Source organism: Lytechinus variegatus, chromosome 2, assembly GCF_018143015.1.
Source record: "Lytechinus variegatus isolate NC3 chromosome 2, Lvar_3.0, whole genome shotgun sequence".
NCBI classification, from domain to species: Eukaryota; Metazoa; Echinodermata; class Echinoidea; order Temnopleuroida; family Toxopneustidae; genus Lytechinus; species Lytechinus variegatus.
This window is the reverse complement of record NC_054741.1, coordinates 51,257,241-51,278,464: the sequence shown is the minus strand read 5'-3', so window position 1 is coordinate 51,278,464 and position 21,224 is coordinate 51,257,241. Positions and strand designations below refer to the sequence as shown.

At 34.2% G+C, this 21,224-nt stretch overlaps 1 protein-coding gene across 1 annotated transcript; it reads left to right on the top strand.

Moving 5' to 3' along the window:
* The first annotated feature begins 236 nt into the window (after positions 1-236).
* On the top strand, positions 237-13,536 carry LOC121408304 (trichohyalin-like). Its single transcript, XM_041599720.1, has 5 exons — positions 237-610; positions 2,163-2,297; positions 4,606-4,668; positions 9,666-9,755; positions 11,108-13,536. The coding sequence occupies exons 1-5, from the start codon at positions 455-457 to the stop codon at positions 11,834-11,836; spliced, it is 1,173 nt and encodes a 390-aa protein (XP_041455654.1). The 5' UTR covers positions 237-454; the 3' UTR covers positions 11,837-13,536.
* The last annotated feature ends 7,688 nt before the right edge of the window (positions 13,537-21,224 follow it).

The following is a 21,224-nucleotide window of genomic DNA, read 5'->3' as shown; positions in this document are numbered from 1 at the left end:
AATCATATTCAATATTTTTAATGTAAATGTCGTTTACGGGGCCGTTTATACACAACTGCCCCCCCCCCTCTGAAAATCAATATGCAAATATTTTTAATGGGGATATTTTTTTTCTATGCTTGTCAAATTTTGCGTGGGACAACAAATAAACCTTCATTTTGAAGTGAAAACACGTACCCCAATATTCGCTGCTACTGTCCGCCTGAACGCACTTGGTGGTGGTATGAAACCTACCACACATTTCAACACCACCACCTCGGCCAGGGGTCCTCGGGATGCATTGGTAACGCCGGGTAATTCCCGTTGTGAAGGACGCTTTGTAATGGTCAATAGCAATATTATACACCTTGCCTATGATACTGTGCGTGCGATATAACATTAGGGAATCCATGTAGTCCCTACATATTCATACTCGTGTTACGTCCAAATATATTCTTCGTTTGTCGTCTTCGAGATGTCAGACAACTGCTACAAGAAAAGAAACCAAAGCCGAGATGAATATATTGAGCAGGAAAATAGACTGACTAATCGACATATTCAAGCTTTAAGTTTGATGCAAGATATTCATCGGGAAAATGAGGAGCTAAAAAAGGAATTGAAGCAATTACAGGTGTGTATACTAGTATAAGTCAAAATGCTTTACTTTTGTTTCTCCAATTTACCGAAGATGGTGACTCGTAATTGCTATAATAATAAATATAAGGCCTAAAAGATCACGTGATTATATAGAGTAACAGCAAACAAAAATGGTACTACGTAGGTTTGGTTGCCAATCAATCAAACAGCAGCAAAATTTGACAATCCTGGGTTTTTTAGGGGATTGAATTATTTGCCAAAATTTGATCATAGTTAGGTGGCAGCCGTCTGTTTGGAGTTTTTAAACATTTCTTTTACTTTTTTTTTAATTTCTCTTCTGTGATTGGAGCCAACAAAGTTCAATAGAACAACCAATGTAACAGACAAATGTTAGAATTATTGAAAAAATCCTCATTCTTTGTAACATACAGTTACATGTAGAGCTATTCCTTTGTATATTCTAAAACAATTTAAGCGCTCTAAAAATATGATATGAAAACTCAATACCATCTTGCATGGCAGATAGTTCTGTCTGTCGAGAGAGAAATGGGAAGTGTAGCGAGACATAGTCTTAGCAAAATGCTGCCGACGCAGATAGAGAGTGACGCTTTCTGTCTACCACTTATTTGTGTAACACTTCATTGTGTAAGGCTTATAAACTTGGTTTGAAGATAAATAATGAATAAAAATGGATATTAAAAATAAAGTTATTTGAAGAGTGAAAATGCTTTTCTAAAAAAATTGGTCTTTCTTATTTTGCGTTTCCTTCTTCATATTTCCTCATTCAGCCTTGAGCCCTCTGCAAAGTGGACTTTACGCGTTTGACATATTTATTATTATTTATTTTATCATTAAAATCGTCATCATAATTATTAATATAGTAGTACTTATTAGTAGCAGCAGCAGTAGTAGTAGTAGTAGTAGTAGTATAATTTAGTAGTAGCAGAGCTACCAAGTCTCATGCATTATGCGTGAGACTCAAGCATTTTGGACTCTTGTTCATCCCCTCAAATCTCTGTCTCACGCAACTCTCACAGCCTATCCTCATATACATTGTACACAATGTCTGTGGTCTCACTCAGATTCACAGAAAATCTCACGCATAGCTGGTCTTTGAACTTGGCATCTCTGTAGTAGTTGTAGTAGTAGTAGTAGTAGTAATAGTAGTAGTAGAATTAGTAGTAGTAGTAGTAGTAGTACATGTAGTAGTAGTAGTAGTAGTAGTGGTAGTAGTAGTAGTGGTAGTAGTAGTAGTGGTAGTAGAAATAGTAGTAGTAGTAGTAGTAGTAGTAGTAGTAGTAGTAGTAGTAGTAGTAGTAGTAGTAGTAGATATAGTAGTAGTAGATATAGTAGTAGTAGATATAGTAGTAGTAGTAGTAGTAGTAGTAGTAGTAGTACATGAAGTAGCATTATCAAGTTTGTTTTATTATTGTTGGTCACATACATAGCCTACGTACATGTACATACTAGTAACATACCAGTATAAAGAAATTCACTGACTCTATAATAATTAAAAGTTGGTCATAATTTTCAATATATTCTGTTCCTATGATATGTAACTTTGAATCTGTTTTGCCAATTACCAGGATGAACTGTCACATTGTGAAGAATATCATCGGATTGCGAAGGATGCCAAAGCTTTCAAGCAACAGGCACAAGAGGATTGTCTCAAAAAGATTGACAGGAACAGTGAGAAACTGAACAGGAAGCATAAAGAAGAGGTAACTTGTTTTCATCACAATTCAAATCATTAATTTATCAAGTAAAGGGCCATGGATTGGTTCAGGATTTCTTATTTTTTTAGGGTGCAGGAATTGTTCTGGTTTATACTGAAAAAAAATAGGGAAAAGATTCATTTTGCCTTTTCACGGCAAAAGAAGGGGGCAAAGTCACTTACAGAAGGGCCAGGATGTGGGACATCTCACATATTCACAAAAGGGGAGTAACAGTAGGCATATGTACAAATCTTATTCAAGGGAGGGGGGGGGGGTTGGGCTTTCCCCATGTCCCCTCCGACATGTATTTGGATCCGTACCTGAGAAGTTTGTACGCATGTATTGTGAAAACAAATGTTGATGAAAGTTCAAATCCATTCCATGCAGAAGGCTTCATGTTACCATAGTTCAGCATACCCAAGCTACTTCAATTCATTTCGTTTTTGCTTATCTAAGTGCACTTAATATTCTAACATTTATTTATTATGATCAACTAGTATGAATCGCATTTGTGGTCATGACAAAACCATACATATATTATAATCATATTGGTAATTTTTTCACTTTCTTCCCATCGCTCCTATTCAGACATGTGTGTGTAGACATGTACCATATGTTCTGAGGTCAAGAGGTAAAAGAAAAAAAAATCTTAAATTGAACAGCAAGTACCCTGATTATAAGTTGGTATCTGCCTTTTATATAACAATTCATTGTCAAGGTGAACTTCCCATTTAAAAGGTCATGTTTACATTTTCACAAGTGGAAATAATAAGAAAACATAATATTCTTTATTTTTCTTGATTTTGATAAGCAATCAATAGATGGCGCTGTCATATTAACGTTATTCACATGCGGTTCACGTTGAATCATCCTCTTCATTTTTAATGGCAAGTTTGGAGTGTTTACTCTTTACTCGAGGTAATTTGTGAGTCAATTAACTGTGATGCATAATTACGCTCACACAGGACCCACGGACAGCCCTCTCCTTCTCAACCGAGTCATGGAGTGAATTTATGTATTGCAATGAAGATCCAACATGGTTGAGCCCTTTTTCATCAGCACCGTGGTTTATGCACACATTTTAGTCAGTACTCAAGGACTCGTCTCGAATTACCCCACGTAAAGCCATTTGTCACTATCCGCGAGCCAAGAAGTATTGATGAGATATTCCTTATTTATATTCATCGTTCGAGTGTGATTATTGATTTGCATAATATCAAGGGCTTCACCGAGCTCAGGAATGTAATGAAATGGGTTTCATATCCCCAACTCTATATTCAGAATCATGCCAGATTTCACTCTTCGAAATGAAAAATTTTGAGAATAAGTCTAAGATTGAACTCTTCGATATAAAAACTTAACTTTAAAAGGCAATCTGCCCATGTTTTCTTACACCACATTTAAGATATTTAAACAAATACAATGAATGTTTAATTTCTATTTTTCAATTTTTATAGGACATTTTGCTTCATAGATTTGAATCCTCGTTTGTCTGATTTTTTTTTTGTATTGTGGCATGTAAGTGATCTCCTTTGATTTGAACATTGTTGAAGAGTGAACATATATGTGGAATGCTGCCATCATGTGTTCAATATATTATAGTTTCCAAAATTAACACCAAAGATTTTCAAAACTGTGAAGGAGGGGTATTTTAGCAAACCAAGTAAATGGATTATCCACAGAAAGCACAAGACCAAGCATATAAAATGAAAACAAGAATTTGGAAAATCTCAATAAATTTGTAAAAAGTGATATTTTGGCTTTAGAAAGAGGGCTTTGTCACTGACCTGTCTAATTTTCTTGTGCAGTTCAGTGAGGTTTCCATTTGTTTCTGAATCATCTGTAAAGTTTAGTAGAAGGCTGCCATCTTGTGTTGAGCTATGAAATACAAGTATATTGTATAAGTCTTTTTTTTAGATATATATTTGTTGGATTCGTTTATTTATCTGAAAGAGTAATGTTAAAATTCATGTACATGTACATTTAATCATGGATAGCTCCATGATTGAATGAAATGGAATAAAAATGTGCGTTATGATGAAGTGCAAGTTCCATGACATTTTATCCGGCAACAATTGCTCTGCTTTTAATTCCACACAATAATGGAATGACCAACTTCTATCCTGCATTTAACACTATACCCTATCCTAAGCCTAACATACAACACTATTGCAACCCTAAAGCTATATCTTAGACAAAAAAAGGCCCAGAGCATATGTCGTTTCACCGAAGTGTAAGCCTATCATAATAATCAGTCCGATATATATGATAATAACACAATTTCTAATAAATTTTCTCATTTGTTTCATTAAAGGTCATGTCACTTGTGAGTGCCAAGCTACAAGCAGAAACTGATTGGTTAGAAGAAAGAGAAAGGGTGAGTTTCTTTTATACCAGTCATAACTAATAAATCATAAGCTCATTTCAATTGTATGTATTTTTTTTTCAGCATAGAAACAATCACCAATAAGAACACAAGCGGCTAATACAGATGTGTGTTGGATAAAAAATATATTCCAGACAAGTTCATCCAAAATTTGTGAGAAGAATAGAATTTCAAGTAAAATGTAGACAGATTACAATTTTATTGATAGAACAGAATATTTGAAAAATCCTATTAAGCACCAATATAAACCCACAGACATATCATCAGGAGAATGGAATGTTGATTGTAATATTTAAATAATGAATATACAAATATTAATGATTATAGTGGTAATGATACTGATGATTATATTCACAATCACAATAATTATAATAATAATGCTAATATATTGATAAGAAAAGAATGATAATGAAGATAATATGATGACAATGAATATTAAAATAATGATAATAATTCATAATTGGTTCCTCCGACGTACTCCAAGAAGAGTTTTAACTGGAGGTTAATTCATTGTTTTATTATTATAATGAAACCATGTGGAATTATCCCATTATATACCATTTGACACTTCATATGGCTGTGACTGACTACTCATCAATTTTGGTCAGAGGAAATGTTTCTTTTTGAAATTCAATTTTTTCTCTAATATTTGTCTTCTAATGATAGTTATGTGTCCTTATCATAGAAAAAGCATCTAAATATCTAGCTGATTATATCTAAAATAGATTTGTATATATATTTATATTTGAGTATACATTGTATGAATATTTGTTTATTCAATCACAACTCGTTATATCAATATGTAATATGTAAATGCTGCCTGATATTTGAGACTATCATGATTATTGACACTGTGCTCCCCCCTCGTGTTTCCCTATTAAACATTCATGATTGAGTGTTATTAGGAAACCAAAGTTGATGGGAGGTCAGGAGGATATTTGAGAAACAATGTCCCTCTATGTTAATTTCATGATGACCTCCCAAACAGCTTATAGGAGTAATTTACTATCGCTGGATTTTGTAACAGGTGACAAAAGAAAGAATACATTAATGTTAGTCTGGATCCTTAAAGACCCCACACATTGTGTCTGGGAATTGGCAGAATTAATGAAACTAGGAACCATAAAGCACATTAACAGTAATACTCCTAAGAGTGGTGTAATTGTTGACTATGCCATAAAACTTAATTTGAACCACCTGAATGAAGCACAAAAGTTCACTGATCTGCCTTTGATTAAGGGGGAGTTCACCCCCCCTGAAACGTTTGTTGTAAAATTAGCAGAGAAAATAATAAAAAGTATTGGTGAAGATTTGAGGAAAATCCATTTAAGGTTTAAAAGGTTATGAGAATCTAAAGTTTTTGATTTATGATGTCATAAACGAGCAGCCGCTCCATATGTTACATAATATAACATGCATAAATTTCAATTTTATAATGGTTTCCCCCCCCCATGACTTATGTTTGTTTTCTAGGAATGGTGTAAAATGATTTGTCTATTGTTACATTGAAGGTACAGAAAAAAAAATTATTTTCGGTTTTCTGAGAAAATGACATTTCATTGATTTTTACCATACATGTATAAGAAAGCTGCTCGCATACAATGCCACAAATCAAATAATCAAAATTCTATTAACTATTGTATTCTTTGATGGATTTTCCTCAAATTTTTGGCCTTTTTTCCTACTGTTTTTACAATAAACTTTTTGTAAGGGTTAACTTCCTCTTTAACTGTTTTAGTGATTTCTCTCTGTAGCCTACAGATTTAATGAATGTCAAATCTAAATCTAATAGATAATCAAGTCTCACTCCGGGTCTCACTACCTGTAATAGACATTTGAAATACATGTACATGTATAACCTTTGGCTTTGTGTCAAGTCAATATTTTTACAGAAATAACTTTCCAAACTAATAACAAAAAGACAACCATTCATAGAAGGATTTGTGCTTGATTGATTGGTCTGTTATTTCACTTGAAGAAACTTTATAAATAACCTCAATTTTCTTTCTATCCCCACCGAATCAGCATTCTGGTGCTACAGGTATAATCTCCGCCCTTTATTTCATTTCTATTAATCCTAAGCCCCTACCAAATATCCATGTTTAGAAAGAAGTTCTTGAGAACCCAAAGTCCTTGGAAGAGTGTAAAGCTGAAGAATAGATTCCCAACAAACAAAAAACAGTGAAAATTGCTGAGGTATAGACTTACTTTTTAATGAGCATTAACATGGAAGCAGCTCTAGAAATATTTAATTGCATCGAAAGTCGAGAACAATTACAATTGCTTTACAAAAGATATTTTTGTTTGTACAAGTCTCAGACATTCTGACATTCTAGACAATAAGGAGGCTTCTTTTTGTGTGAAAATTGTACTTTCACACTTGCGGAGACTCTAGATGATTTATTAGAATTTAACAAGGTTTTGTGAAAATGAGAGGGGTGGTTTTGTGTGTGGAGAATCTGTCACTGTTTGAGGGCCAACTTCTTTACATCAGTTATAAGCCAAATATCCGATATGTGTGAATGATTTTTGTAGTGCTTTCAGAGAAATGAAAATTTATATTGAAGACAAAGTTAATAAAAAAGGGTTCATTTCAATATCAACAACTTATAGTGAATATGTGATGACTTCCCCCGAATAAGTTGATATTTATCAATTATGAAATCAAAGAATTATTAATCAATAGAAATACAAGTAGACAATGTGAATTTAACTGTAACATTTAGTCTGAGCAATTTATAGGTTGTTCATTATATCAGAACTGATATTCCAACTCTTTATATAGTAGGCCTAATTTTCAAAACTATATTCTGTATCTTTGTAAAATGTAGGGCACATTACTTTTTTTTGCTATTCTTCAAGAACATGATCAATAAGTTCGTGTTTGTTTGCTTTCGGTGAACATACCTTTTCCTTCATGATATGATCAGAGATTATTATCACTCATTCCTGATCTACAAGATCTATGTTTCTCCCTTGAGGCCTCAAAGATTTTCTAATCTCATGTCATATTTTGAGAAAAAAAAATCTCTTGACATAAAATGAGTGACAAAATGTGAATTGAGAATATTCAGCGAAGGTGTGATTAATGGAAACTCCTGGGCCCTGTTGTACAAAGAGTTAAATTGATCCAGTCAATCATAACTCTATGAAAATCCATCACTATCATAATTTTTTCTCCGAAAAATTTGCACAATGTCCTATTTATGCAAAGAGAAGCGCAGTGAATTTTCAAGAAAACAATGAATGCATGAATATACATCACAGCTAGAAAATATTTTGAACAAACATGCATAATAGATGTTGATGTTGCTGGCCATCCATAGTTGCGATTGATCGGATCAAACATAACTCTTTGTACAACAGGGCCCAGATTAGATTGCATGGGGAAAAACACTTGTTGACGTTTATGTATGTATGCTAGCAAGCAAGCTAAAATTGATTGCTATTAAAAGTATGGATTCATGAGAAACTTTTTGAATTTTACAGTGGTGCTCAATAGTTTGTGAACCCCACCAGAAAATGAACATATTTAAAGTGTTGAAAATCGGCCATGTTTTAGATATTGAATTGTGACGTCAGGTGATAAAATATTACATTCAATGAAGTTTGTTTCTCTGGGCTCGCCGGACATTGTAGTGTTGTTTTGTACATTCAACACTCAACATTGAGGACTGCATTATTTTTGTGGTGGGGTTCCACAAACTTTTGAGCGCAACTGTATGTATTAACAAAAGTATACTCCAGTTACTCGATTGAATCAATTCCCACCCTCTTTTGTATAGGTTTTATATCAAAATTTAGAACAAAACAGTCTGCAATAAGTATTGCAATCTTAAACATAGTTTGAAGGGTTGGCATAATTTAGTAAGCATATTTCTCAACACTATATGTAAAATATGTGTGACATAAATAATTAAATAATTAATGCCCATGAAAAGCTAGAAGCGCCACAGGTGGAGGTCATGGGGATGGGAAACCAGGCAATCTGATGAGAGAGACATGTTTATGTAACAACATTGCAAAACATGTTTCTTTTCCAAAGTCACCTTTCTTTGATTTATGAACCAAATAACAAGTTCATTGAAGTATCTGATATTCTGATTTTGGTATGACTTCATATTTTTTGTATGTTCCAACATTCATCCAGCTCCTTCAAATTATTTTTTTTTAGTAGTAGTAGTAAAATTGACCAAATCAGAATTGAGAATCTTGTAATTGATGATCAAGTGAGACACACCTTGAAACCCTCCAGCCAGTCCTAAGCTTTGGTCTTTCCCCAATACTCTCTATGATATGATCTAAAGTCAAGATAGTAGACACGGGATAGCTGTCTACTTTTGAAACTTCTCCCAGTGACATATGTTCTTTCCTCTCTTAATTGTCTAAACACGTTGGCAATCTTTGTTACGAGTTGAAACCCCCACACACAGGTGACTGTGGCTCATCCGCACCAAGAAATCTGGAGGAAAAACTGACGCTAATGAGGGGAAACACTTTTATTCACCCCATTCCATGTTTTCTCTTGAAAAAAATCAAATTGTTCTTCGTTTCCAGTCGTGAAAATGGGGAATTTGTCTCTTTCTTTTCTAAACTTGATCATTGTAGCTGTTCATCATCGCTCTTGATTTGATACTCTCGGTTTCTACCAAGTGAATTCAGAATTTTAATGCGAAACAGAACCTTCTTCATGGATGAGTAATAAGATCTTTGATTCAACTAGAATTACCACCTTTCTCACTAACCATTTGTATAAGGCACGCAGAGGTCCATTCTTGTACTTGGAAGACAACAACAATTTTTCTTTGTAGTAAAAATACATTGATTATCCGGTCTTTGGATTGGTTTTATATGTATTATGGTAAAAAAATTATTCCAAAGTATTCAAATAAAAAATATATATAAAAAAACATCTGCGTTGAATGAAGCAAATTGTTCATTTGAACTTATCATTTTCCTTTTCTTGTTTCTATGATTTCATGATACAGTTTCAGCAACTTGTAGAGCAGTATGAAAAGCAGAATGCAGCTTTAACTGACCAGCTAGAAGCACTGAAGAAACATGATATAAAAATAGATGTAAGTTCACTCGCCGGTATATTAAAGGACAAGTCGAATCCCAACAAAAAGTTGATTTGAATAAAAAGAGAAAAATCCAACAAGCATAATACTTAAAATTTCATCAAACTCGGATGTAGAATAAGAAGGTTTTGACATTTTAAAGTTTCACTCATTCTCACAAAACAAATATGCACATCCTGGTCGATATGCAAATGAGGAGACATCATCCACTCACTAATTCTTTGGTATTTTATTATAGAAATTTGAAGTATTCTAATTTTGTCCTCATCGTCAAGTGAAACAACGATTAATTCCTCCCTGAACATGTGGAATTGATTCAATTTAATACTAGTATATGGTTCACTCAAGTGGGTCCTTTTGTAAATCTATAAAAATTAAATATATCTAAATTTAAACAATATAAAACAAAAGAAATAGTGAGTCAGGGATATCATCAACTGTCCATTTGCATGCCACTGAGTTGTGCATATGACTGTTTTGTGAAAAATAAGCAAAACTTCAAAATGTCATAAATTTCTTATTTTAAATTCGATTTTGATGAAATTTTCAGCATTATGCTATGCTAGTTTGATTTTTATCTATTTAAAAAAATCAACATTTTTTGGGGTGGACTTGACCTTTAAACAGAACTATTCTGTCCCATTTGAGAATCATGTCTTTGCTTGTTTAACACGACAGAGTTAGTTGCTAGCCCTAAAAATAAGATATAAATTCTGTAGACATACAATGGGAAACCTATTTTTTATTTCTTTTTAATGATATATCTGTAACTAAAAGCTTCAAGCTTCAAGCAAAACAATACAAGTTCTTTATAGGCAACCCATCCCCAACCAATCTGTAAATTGTATCTCCATAGAGTCGGGTACGGGCCGTTCATTTTATGTTTTCTTTTGAGTTTTGAAATTATTTGAAGTCAAGATTGTGATGCTAAGTGAACCTGAATAGCCTGATCATCTGACATCTTACCTTTTAGGAATCAAATGTAAAAAAAAATCTGATAAATTATTACATATTAGGTCAACTTATTCAAATCAGCTATCAGGTTTGTTTTTGGTCATTTTATATTTGTTCCAAAGTGAATTGATATTCAAGATGGGGGAAAGGGCATTCCCCATATTGGTGTACACATGCATCACCACAGCTTTTATAAATCTATCTGCCCTGAGTGATAATGTAATACCCTATTCATGTACATGTATACTCTTGTAATTTCTTTGTAATTTTTTATGCCCTTACCAAGTGTATAAACCCTGTAGTATGATGCACCCCTGGTTTATGTATGGTTCCCCCCCTCGCCCTGATAACAATATGCATACCCTTTCATCTTCTTCAATTTTCTATATTTCAAGGTGGTTAATCAGCGCCTTGATCAATCCTTGAGAGAGATGATAGAGCTGAAGGAAACTAACAAGCAGCTGAACCTTCAGATAGAGCAGCTCCAGGAGGAGAACATCCAGGCTTCAACCTACCTGGAGAAGATTGAACAGGTGGAACGGGAGAAGGAGACGTTGGAGCTGGAACTTCAAGAAGTCCAGCAGAGACTGAGAGAGTTTGAGCTCCGGGTGAAGGTCCTGGAGGAAGAATTGAGTGCTGTTGGTCAACAGACCAAGGAGAGACATTCCGCAAAGTCAAAGCTCAGACACCAACTGGAGCAGGCTGGCAAGGAGATTGCAGGCTACCAGAAGCAGATCATGGAGCTTGAGGATATGGTGAGTGACCTCAGGAAAGATCTTAGTGAAAGGACCAGTCAGCGGGATCAAGAGGCTTCTACCAAGGAGAAACTGTTGATCTTCTTGCAGCAATTGCAGGAGGAATGCAGGAGATTGAAAGAAGAGCTTGCTTCAAGGCAACAGGAGAAGCAAGTTGTCCCAGAGAGGGTGGGATTCAGGGAGTTCGTTCAGATGAGACGAGAAATGAACGTTCTTAAGGAGGAGAATGATTCACTGAGACAGAACAAGAAGAAGCCCAAGTCGTTACCAAGTTTGAAAGGACCCAGTCCTGATGGATACCTTTACGGTGATTCAAGAACTCCTGGGCAATCCAAGTCAGAGACTGCTCTCCAGCTCCTCAAGAGATGACAAACAAAATAGGTCCAAGTCTAGCAGCCCGACAAGCCCGACAAGTGCCCTTGTGCCATGATGTTGATGATTTACAAGTATGTAGCCATAACACTCACTCCATTGTTTTCCTTATATTTGGAAGAATTATTCTTTTAAATTAATGAGATTAGTTCACTAATACTTAGCTGCTGTTGACAATACCTCTTTAACATGATACAGATTGAAAAACTGTAAATGTTTTGGTTAATTTATGGATTTTTGTTTGTGTATGTATGAAAGGGAATCAGTGAATTTAGAATATACCTGTATTTTGCTTTCTCCTTTTCCAAGCTTATTTTGCTGCTATTTTGTGGATAGGATAAATGAGTGCCTTAATTCTGTTGATGTGGGACAATGTGAACAATATTTCAACAAAAAATAAGAACAAAATAAAATTAGCTTCTTTTCATCAAAGTGCCTTAAAAATATAGAAATTCATATAGATTGTTGGAATCATTAGCTGTTGATTTCTCTTGTTTTGATTTGTATTGACAAGTAATCATGAAAAAAAAAAAGTATTTGTCATAATCTTGAACAATGTACAGCATTTAGATATCAACCCTGAGCAAACAATACCTCACCAGCTGTTTAAAGAAATAATTGCACATGATCCTTCTGTTTACATGATATTATATGTTTTTAATTGAATTCAAGTAATGTTAATACTGCAATTGTTTTTATATGTGTGAGGCTAATCAAATTCAAACGCAATGTATTGTATATATCTGGCGTTTTTGTCTTACATTGTTTTGTCTTCATTCATGTCTAGACGGACTCAACCAAAAATAGAATAGTAGTAATCATGTTATAATATTAAAAAAGTGTACGGATTTCAAGTATTATAATTCAAAAATTAAATTTCTATTGTAATGACAAAAAGTGCAATATATTTGATACTTTAACGTTATTTATCAGTCTGTGTTGTTTGCAGTACAATTTCTGTCATAATTCATTTACCCATTTACATCTTGTATAAGTACTTGAAATTTTGAGGTGATTTTGATTTATGAAGCTGTATGTGATATTTCAAAACATGCATTTTGATATCAAATAATGTAATTTTCCTTTTGAATCGATATATTTTCCTTGATATATAGAAGCTAAGAACATAAGAAATAAATAATTTTTATTTTGATACATATATTGCAGGTTTTCAATGGCTTCAAAAAGTATTATTATCATGAGCCAGGAAAAAAGATAATTACGGTAAAACTCATTTGTGCCTAAGTTTAATATGTACATGATTGTATGTAATAACTTTACTGGTAGCTTTTCTCTTCACTATTACATTTACATAATTATACCTGTGCATTTTGTAAAAAAAATGACAAATTTATCATGTTTTGATATAGGTTGGCATTTCATCTAATTCATCATGTTTAGGAATCTAGCACCTAACTATCATCCGTAAGCCTACTTATCAGAAATTTTATCATCATCATCATTGATAAGATTAGTGTACAATTCAGCGGATTACAGATTGTTTTCATATAATGACATATATGTATTTTTGTCCTTAGGAACTTTGGTCTGTATGAAATAAACATTCTTTACCATTTAACTATTTCAAATTAGGCTTCTCACTCAATATTTCTAAGTAATGAATTACGCATTCAATAATGAAAAAAGAAACATGGAAATTAAAAATTCATCATTCTGTGCGCATGATGTCCTTTCATTACAGCTATTGAACCCTTTTCTTGATTGTTGTTCATTTCGATCTTAATTTGATACCATACAGACATCAATGTGCTATTAATGATGGATGCATCACGGACACGTGTATGTCATATCTTGATCTAATATTCATAAGTTTGATGGATAGTTGGTTTCTGGAGTCTTGGATTTTTTTACCTCTGAGAGATAACCCCCCTTTGCTCAGGTAGAAACCTGCCTGATTAACAAGCATAAACTCTGAGAAAACGCCCTGAGCATTAGCTCAATTTAGGGGATGCTTAGGAGTAGAATATGCACATTTGTCATACTTAGTGATTCCAGCATACCATCGTCTTATGACCAAACAAGGCAAAAATAAGTCTGTAATGATGAAAGGAAAATAATAAGGAGGAAGCAAGAGTCAGAATTATTATTTAGTGGAGAGAAGAGTACACGGTTAAAAAAAATGATTTTACAGGGGAAACTGAGATTTTGCAGAAAGCAATAACAGAATCATTCTGTAAATTCTTAAAAGAGGAATTTGTCTACAATTCAACAGAACAGGGGGCTGTTTCAAAAAGCTGTATGTTAAGAGCGACTTTAAGAACGACTGGTGATCCTTTCTTATGTGCTAAACCATCGCTAATTAATATACCATTTACCACAACAAAGGATCACCAGTCGTTCTTAAAGTCGCTCTTAACTTATGAACAGCTTTATGAAACATCCACCAGGTCTGTTTTAAAAGGTGAAAAGGGTGTTTTACTCAAGTACATTTGTAAGCGTCCATACACCAAATACCAATTTCCTGTAAGATTACGCAATCTGGAAGGATGTCAGGTGTTCTCGAGACTCTGCTCCCGACTCTGCTGCAGGAACTTTTATTTTAAGGATAATTTAACAGTGTATGATTATAAGTGCTGGTGTGAAGGAAATGCATAGCAGGGTTGAAAAGATTAGAGAATTGTTTGAGATGAAGAAGATTAAAAGGAGGAAACAGAAAAGGAGGATTCGATGTGATGGGGAGAAGCAGAAAAGAGTTTTGTCCGGTACCAAGAGCACCGCAGACAAACCCCCTCCACACCCCACACGAAACTACATGAAGTCAAGAAATCATAAAAGTATTTTAATGATGATTTCATAATAAAATCGTGGCCTGTGCGAATTATTAAACTGTTACTGTAATATGTGACGAGATATTGTGTAAAGATATTGAGATTTTCAAAATCATGTTTTCCTTCCTTTTTATCGTAATTGTTACACTCCAAATAAAACAAAGTTTGTAAACTCGACAATATCTTTATCCCATCAACCTAGTTTTGGGTTATATTAATTGTCTTTGGGTTTCCTGTAGTCAACTTCCCCATCCTACCATTAAAAATCTTGTTCAAGTCTACCCATCTTTCTCTAGGAATCTTGGAAGAGTAATTGAACTTAAATCCGTAAATTGCCCCCAAACTGCGTCCACGTTCCCATTTCTTTATCCTATTAGTCGTCGTGACTAAAACTTAAGAAAAGAGACCACTTAGTCCAAGTCTCTCTGTTTCCATTAAGGCAGCAAGCCCCTGTCATGCAGCATCATACCAGCTACAACTATTATGGATTACCTCCTTAATCAAAGAGCATTTCCGAACGTATTACGATCTAGTCCTCAAGAACTTGAAGCAAAATCAGTTAAATAAATATTCTTATACATTCAGAATAATGTCCTCTGGAATCAGGTGGATGTTGCGATGCGCTGGCAATTACATCACGCACGTCAAAAAGATGAAATATCGGAGTCGGGTATACTGAGAAATATGCTATTTGAAATGGATTTAAACTGAACTCCAGTACGACGCAAGGGAGATTCATTTTGAGTATTAAGAAAAGTTATAGGGATTTTAATCAATGAAGGTAAACTAAATTCCTGGCTGGGCTCGACTTCTTCACGTTTATTTTCATTAAGTGAAATCGAAGCTAGGTATTCTTGCCTAATCACTCACAAATGAAATCAATTGAGCGAGAACTGCGCGGGGATGATATTGAATAAAACAATATGTGGTGCAGGGAAGATTTCAATTGGAGTTGATGTTTTATTTGCTCTGTTTTAATGAAGTGAGGGTTTGTTGAAAGGGTGGTGGGGAGGTAACTGACCGGGTCAGTTTTCCGATGAAGGAGACCTGTATTCAGGTAATGAAATTATAAATATAGAGATGGACTGAGAAATACCAATCAATTACAGAAAGAATCTATGAAGCAATTTGATGTTTCATTAAGGCCCTCACTAAAGAAAATATAATGCAAATTCTGAAATAAATTATCCAAGAAATTGAGTGTAGGCATATATTAATGTGTTAATGTGGCATAACATTAAAAAAAAACATGTGACACGACAATGGCTGTAAATCCAATCTGTTTATGATGACGATCCTTCTCCTGCAAATTGCAAATGCTGAAATTATTTGGAATTATATCATTTTGGTTAGAATTATCTTTAACTTAGTTCGTTGTTTTCTCTATGATTCATGCCCCCCCCCCAAAAAAAAAGTGACCAATGTATTATGTTTGTTATGTATTGAAAAATGTATTATGTGAATGATATAAATTCAGAAGAATACTTTATCCAAATCAAATCAAAATAACGTATTTTAAAAAAAAATCGAAAATCGAATATCTTTATCCATTATCCTTACAGCAGCATACTGTGAAATATTCGTTTGTTGAAGTTTATTTGGAATGCATCTTCTCAATAACGATACGTTTTTATACCCGACTATGAAGAACTTTGGGTGTACTGATTACATCGTGATCAATACTTTCATTCGCCTAACTTAACCTCTTAGAAGACGAATCAAAATACCAAGTATAACTCCATAGAATTAGAATACAGATGCGTTCAGCAATGTAATATCAACTCGTATAAACACTTCAATTCCATCTTCAAGGAATCTTTTTTCTCTCGTTCTATACCAAAGAATTTTTCTCTCGCTTTTAGAAATTGCTTTGTAATCACACATCCTTATAAATTTAGCATTCAAGTCTGCGTGTTACCACGGAATTCACTGACTTAATTAGCGACGCGCCAATGCCGACTCCTCTGCTTTCAAACTCGAACTGAAGAGATGGTAAAGATGGGTTATAGGGAGAGGTGGATGAAAAATGGTGCCCAACTATTTAGTGATTCCATCTACATCATTTTACAAGTGGATAATTTGCAAAAGAAGCGAATGACGAGATGACTGTTGAAGCGTAGACGGTGGAATTCTTTATCTCGTCTTCATGGTCAACAAACGAGATGAATTAAGAATCTAAAAGGTGTAAAAAGTGGCTCCTCTCATCTCGCTCTGCCCCCCCCCCCCCCCCCCCCCTCTACAAGATTAACCAATACCTCTATACAGACCCGTATATTTCCGTTACACGAGGTGGATAAAAAATATTTCAACTGTCAATTTTTATGATAAAATCAGTGACAGTCAAATTTATATCCATTAAAAGTACAACTTGACTACTTCGTTAGAACGATATCAATTGAGGTTTGAACCTTGTTTTAAAAATAAAAATCAATCAATCATTCTTTAGGTTTTTTTGATCATGTATCATCACTGATTTAAGTAGGTGCAAAATAATAATAATAAGCAGATTTTAAGTCTAAAGTGGAAATTCCTCAATTTGTGTTTCTTTATTCAATCAGCAGGTATATTTTAAAGGCAATCGGCTTTGGAAACCGGAAGTATAAGCCCTACTATATTTCATGTCATAATTTCTTTCATTTTTAACATTCATTCGCGTGCTACTACATTTTTTTTTATATTTCCATCACAATGTTCAGCCATATTATATTGTCCTAGAGACCTCAAGATATAGTATCAAAATACTTCCAAGTTATACTTTCAAGTGATCAATCGTTTTTCTCTCAGAAAGAATTATAAGGGTTCATTTTTGTCCAGCCTGAATATAAGAGACACACATTACCTGAAAACAAGAACATGGGTCGGAATGATGTGATGGGTACGATCCCTTTTCATTCAGATTTGCTTTGTTAATCTTCATTTTTATTATCGATTTTGCTTCAACAAATATTTTAACCGAATCTAAAGTGTATTTCCGACCAAATGCCTATTTTGTTGGGGTATTTTGTTCCTTTTCTCAGTGTTAAGATTGCGCAGAGTGTGTTTGATGTGAATATCGAAGACCCCGTGCGATTGGCTTTCGCGGTCGCTTTCTCAGTTTATCGATTATCGTATTTTTTTTTATCCGAGAAAGGGAGTTATCAACAAGTAGCTCCACCATATTTACTTCTAATTCTTAAGAAATTCATCCTTTGTCCAGCTTAATATAGTTAGATAATGGCATATGATGTTGACGTTCTCTTGGCGTTTGTAATTTAAATAGCCTATGTACAATTATCCAATTATTATTACAATTACTTTGTTTCAACTTGATAGACATCAGCCTCCGACTGTAATCGGCTTGCATTGGCAAGATTTATGTTTGATAATAGTAATCAAAGAATGCATATTTGTTCCATTTTTCTATCTCATTATATAAAAAATGACAGCTGTGGACTGGTAAGGTCGAAGTATGAAAAAAAGGAGAGAGTAGACATGGTAGAAATGAAATCTTCTTGGGGAAAGACCATTATCCATGTTGTCAGCTTCTTTTTCTTATTACAAAATGAATGACATTGATTTATTCTCAGTCATGCACGCTATAGTGTGGGTTTCTTCCTCGTCGCACTCATTACTCCAGTTTTCGCGCATAGTTAACAAGGTGATGACGTCATTGTAATATTGATATTTTCCCGCTTTTTTTGTCCCTTCGTGCCCATGTCGTGGTATACAGGCATCAAGGTATAATGAGTGTCTTTAGAATTCTAACAAGACACCATCTTAACCCGCGACGATGTGATAGTGGTCTTAACACTTCCCTTTTAGAGTGAGTGGTGATTAAGAATAGAAATGAGTAATTTTTTAACAGTCATTTCATTTCAGTGTATTATATGAGTATGCAATCATAGAGGTGGATTCATTACAGCGTCATATCATATCCACCCCCCCCCCCGGATTCTGGGAAAGACAATAAAAGACAAAAATTGCAAACAAATATATTCATTTTTCAACACATTCTACACTGTGATGAGTAGAGTCAATGTATTTTATTGAGAATTGACTGTGTTTCTAATATTGACAATATCATATATACGTTTTCGGCTTTTAGTACTTGAAAGGTTTATTTTGCAAACCTATTTTTCATTAATGTATATTTACAATACACATTTCTACCCCCCCCCCCCTCTTTGATGTGCAGTCGTGTTTGTTGAAAACATTTTACCTTTCGTTATTTCCATTAGTACAAAGATCTATATTTCACTGTATAGGCCTACACTAGAAAAAAAAATGGGCATTTCGTTATGAAATATTTATTGGGCAAAGTCAAGTTAAGTTAAATAGTTTAAATTTTGATCAATAATTTGTCGTAATTTTGACCATTTGTTGGTGTTTTGATCAACAATTTTGAAAATTTCAACAAACAAATCTATTGGTTACAATTTTTCCCCCAGCCATTCACGGTTAAAATTTCTGAACAAATTACTCTTTCATATTTAAGAAAACCGCAAATTACGTTTCATTTTTGGAAAGTTGCACGGTGTTCCTCATAACTTGTACGGTAGATATAGACCCTACATATATATACTTAGTACCAGTAATTACTATTTTGATATAGTTTCCACGTAAACGATTTCAATCATTTGGAACAGCAAATGACAAATGTTCACAAACTCCATTTACAATGGGCACTATTTGTTTGAAAGTTTGGGTTTTTACCATCAAGTTTATGACAAACTTATAGCCTCTACGGTATATGTTCTCTGGCGTAATAGTATGATTCCAACATTTAACATTGACTGCCAACCGTGCATGCATGTATATACAGCCATGTGAAAAAATATAAAATATTCACAATTTTATAGAAGGAAAAATAAGCTCTTTATTTATCTTTAATAATATTGATTTTACATTACTTGTAATACTGTGTCACAGGTGATCTGTGTCTAACATGCTGTGCTTTTAGTAGCTCACCTTGATTCTGCATTGTACTATTACATGGATATGATGTTTTGTGGAATTGAAAAAAAAATGAAACTGGAACTTGAATGCATGGGGAATATTTTTTTTAATAATTGGAGGGCAGATTTGAATTCTAAATATTTCAGGTTAAAAAAAATACTAAAGACATCGTAACGTGTGTGACATGAACGACTCTATCACTTGCATATCTATCAAGTAAATATAATAGTTTATTGAAAATAAGCAAAACTTTAAAATGCAGAAACTTTCTTGTACGTCTGATCTGATGTGTAGCATTCAAACTTCAACTACAGTTTGCGCCGAATATTGTTTTGCATTATCTCTTTTGCGCGTAAACATGGTAAAAAGCACATTACCATGTATTTCATTTTTTCATACATAAAATATATCAAAGCTTTGTGATTTCGATCATGTCTTTCATTACCTTGATCCTATTGAGTATTCCAAAGCTTGGTCGATGAATATACTACCCCGGGGGCTGTGGCTAAAGCAAGCATACTTGGGATCATACCGAATAATTAGTGTTTGCACGCATAATTTAGAGATGGGGCGCGGGATGGGAAGAGATAGTCGATAAAAATAAAGAAGAAAAGAGAAATATGAACGGGTAGGTCAAAGAACGGGAGAGGATGACTGAGAAAGAGAGAGAGGGTTAGAGAGAGAGAGCCGAGGGGGGGGGGGGGGAGGCAGACGAAAGAGGTGGTGGTGAGAGAAAAGGGTATATAGAGGGGAGTACATACGGATGGAATGAGGGGTTGCTGGGGAAGTTTAAGCAAGAAATATAAAACAAATCGACATGGTGAATGTAATTTGTTGAAATAATTTCTAAAACTCACATTTTCGATCTATAAAATGTTGATTATGATTTCACGAGTAAAACAAATATAAGGGGAATAGGAAGTTTGACTCAGAGACCTATAAATAAAATTGTGTGTATATATTTTGATTCACTTTTCCATGTGCATATTTAACGTATCAGATTGGAAGTTGGTCGCCCCCTTTCTCTCTCATATTTTCATCCACCAATTTTTCCTATGTAGGACATTATTTTATTTATATATATATATATTATTATTTATCATTTATTTTTTATCATCATAATCTTTTTTTTGGGGGGTATGTAGCACATCTCACATCCATACTGTACATACCTTATGCTATTTACAGAAGACCTTTTTCACTTCCAAACAAACCCAATAATACAAGTTATTTCTACGTTCTCTGTGTATCCCCCCCCCCCAATATGTTGTGGAGGGGCCGTGGCCGAGTGGTCTAAGACGCTTAGCTATATAAATGGAAAGTCCGGGTTCGGTACCCGGCCTTGCTCTTTTATCATGCTTTCAAATAAATGAAAATGTTATATGCATTATTGGTAACTAGGTGTGGACTTTAACATTAACAAGTTTTACAAACATTTAGGGGAAAATCGATGTGTTTGCCCGGCGACCATATTTTAATTTAATGGGGGGGGGGAGCGCTCGTCCCCTGCCCCCCCCCCGATCAACACCCCTGCTAACTAAATTAGTATTCATTTGGAGAGGATGTGCTTGCATTCGGTCTCAGTGTGAAATTGTCATTTATTAATTTGTCAACGTTGTTTATAAGGTCGTAGACACACTGAAAAAAAGAGAAAATACTGA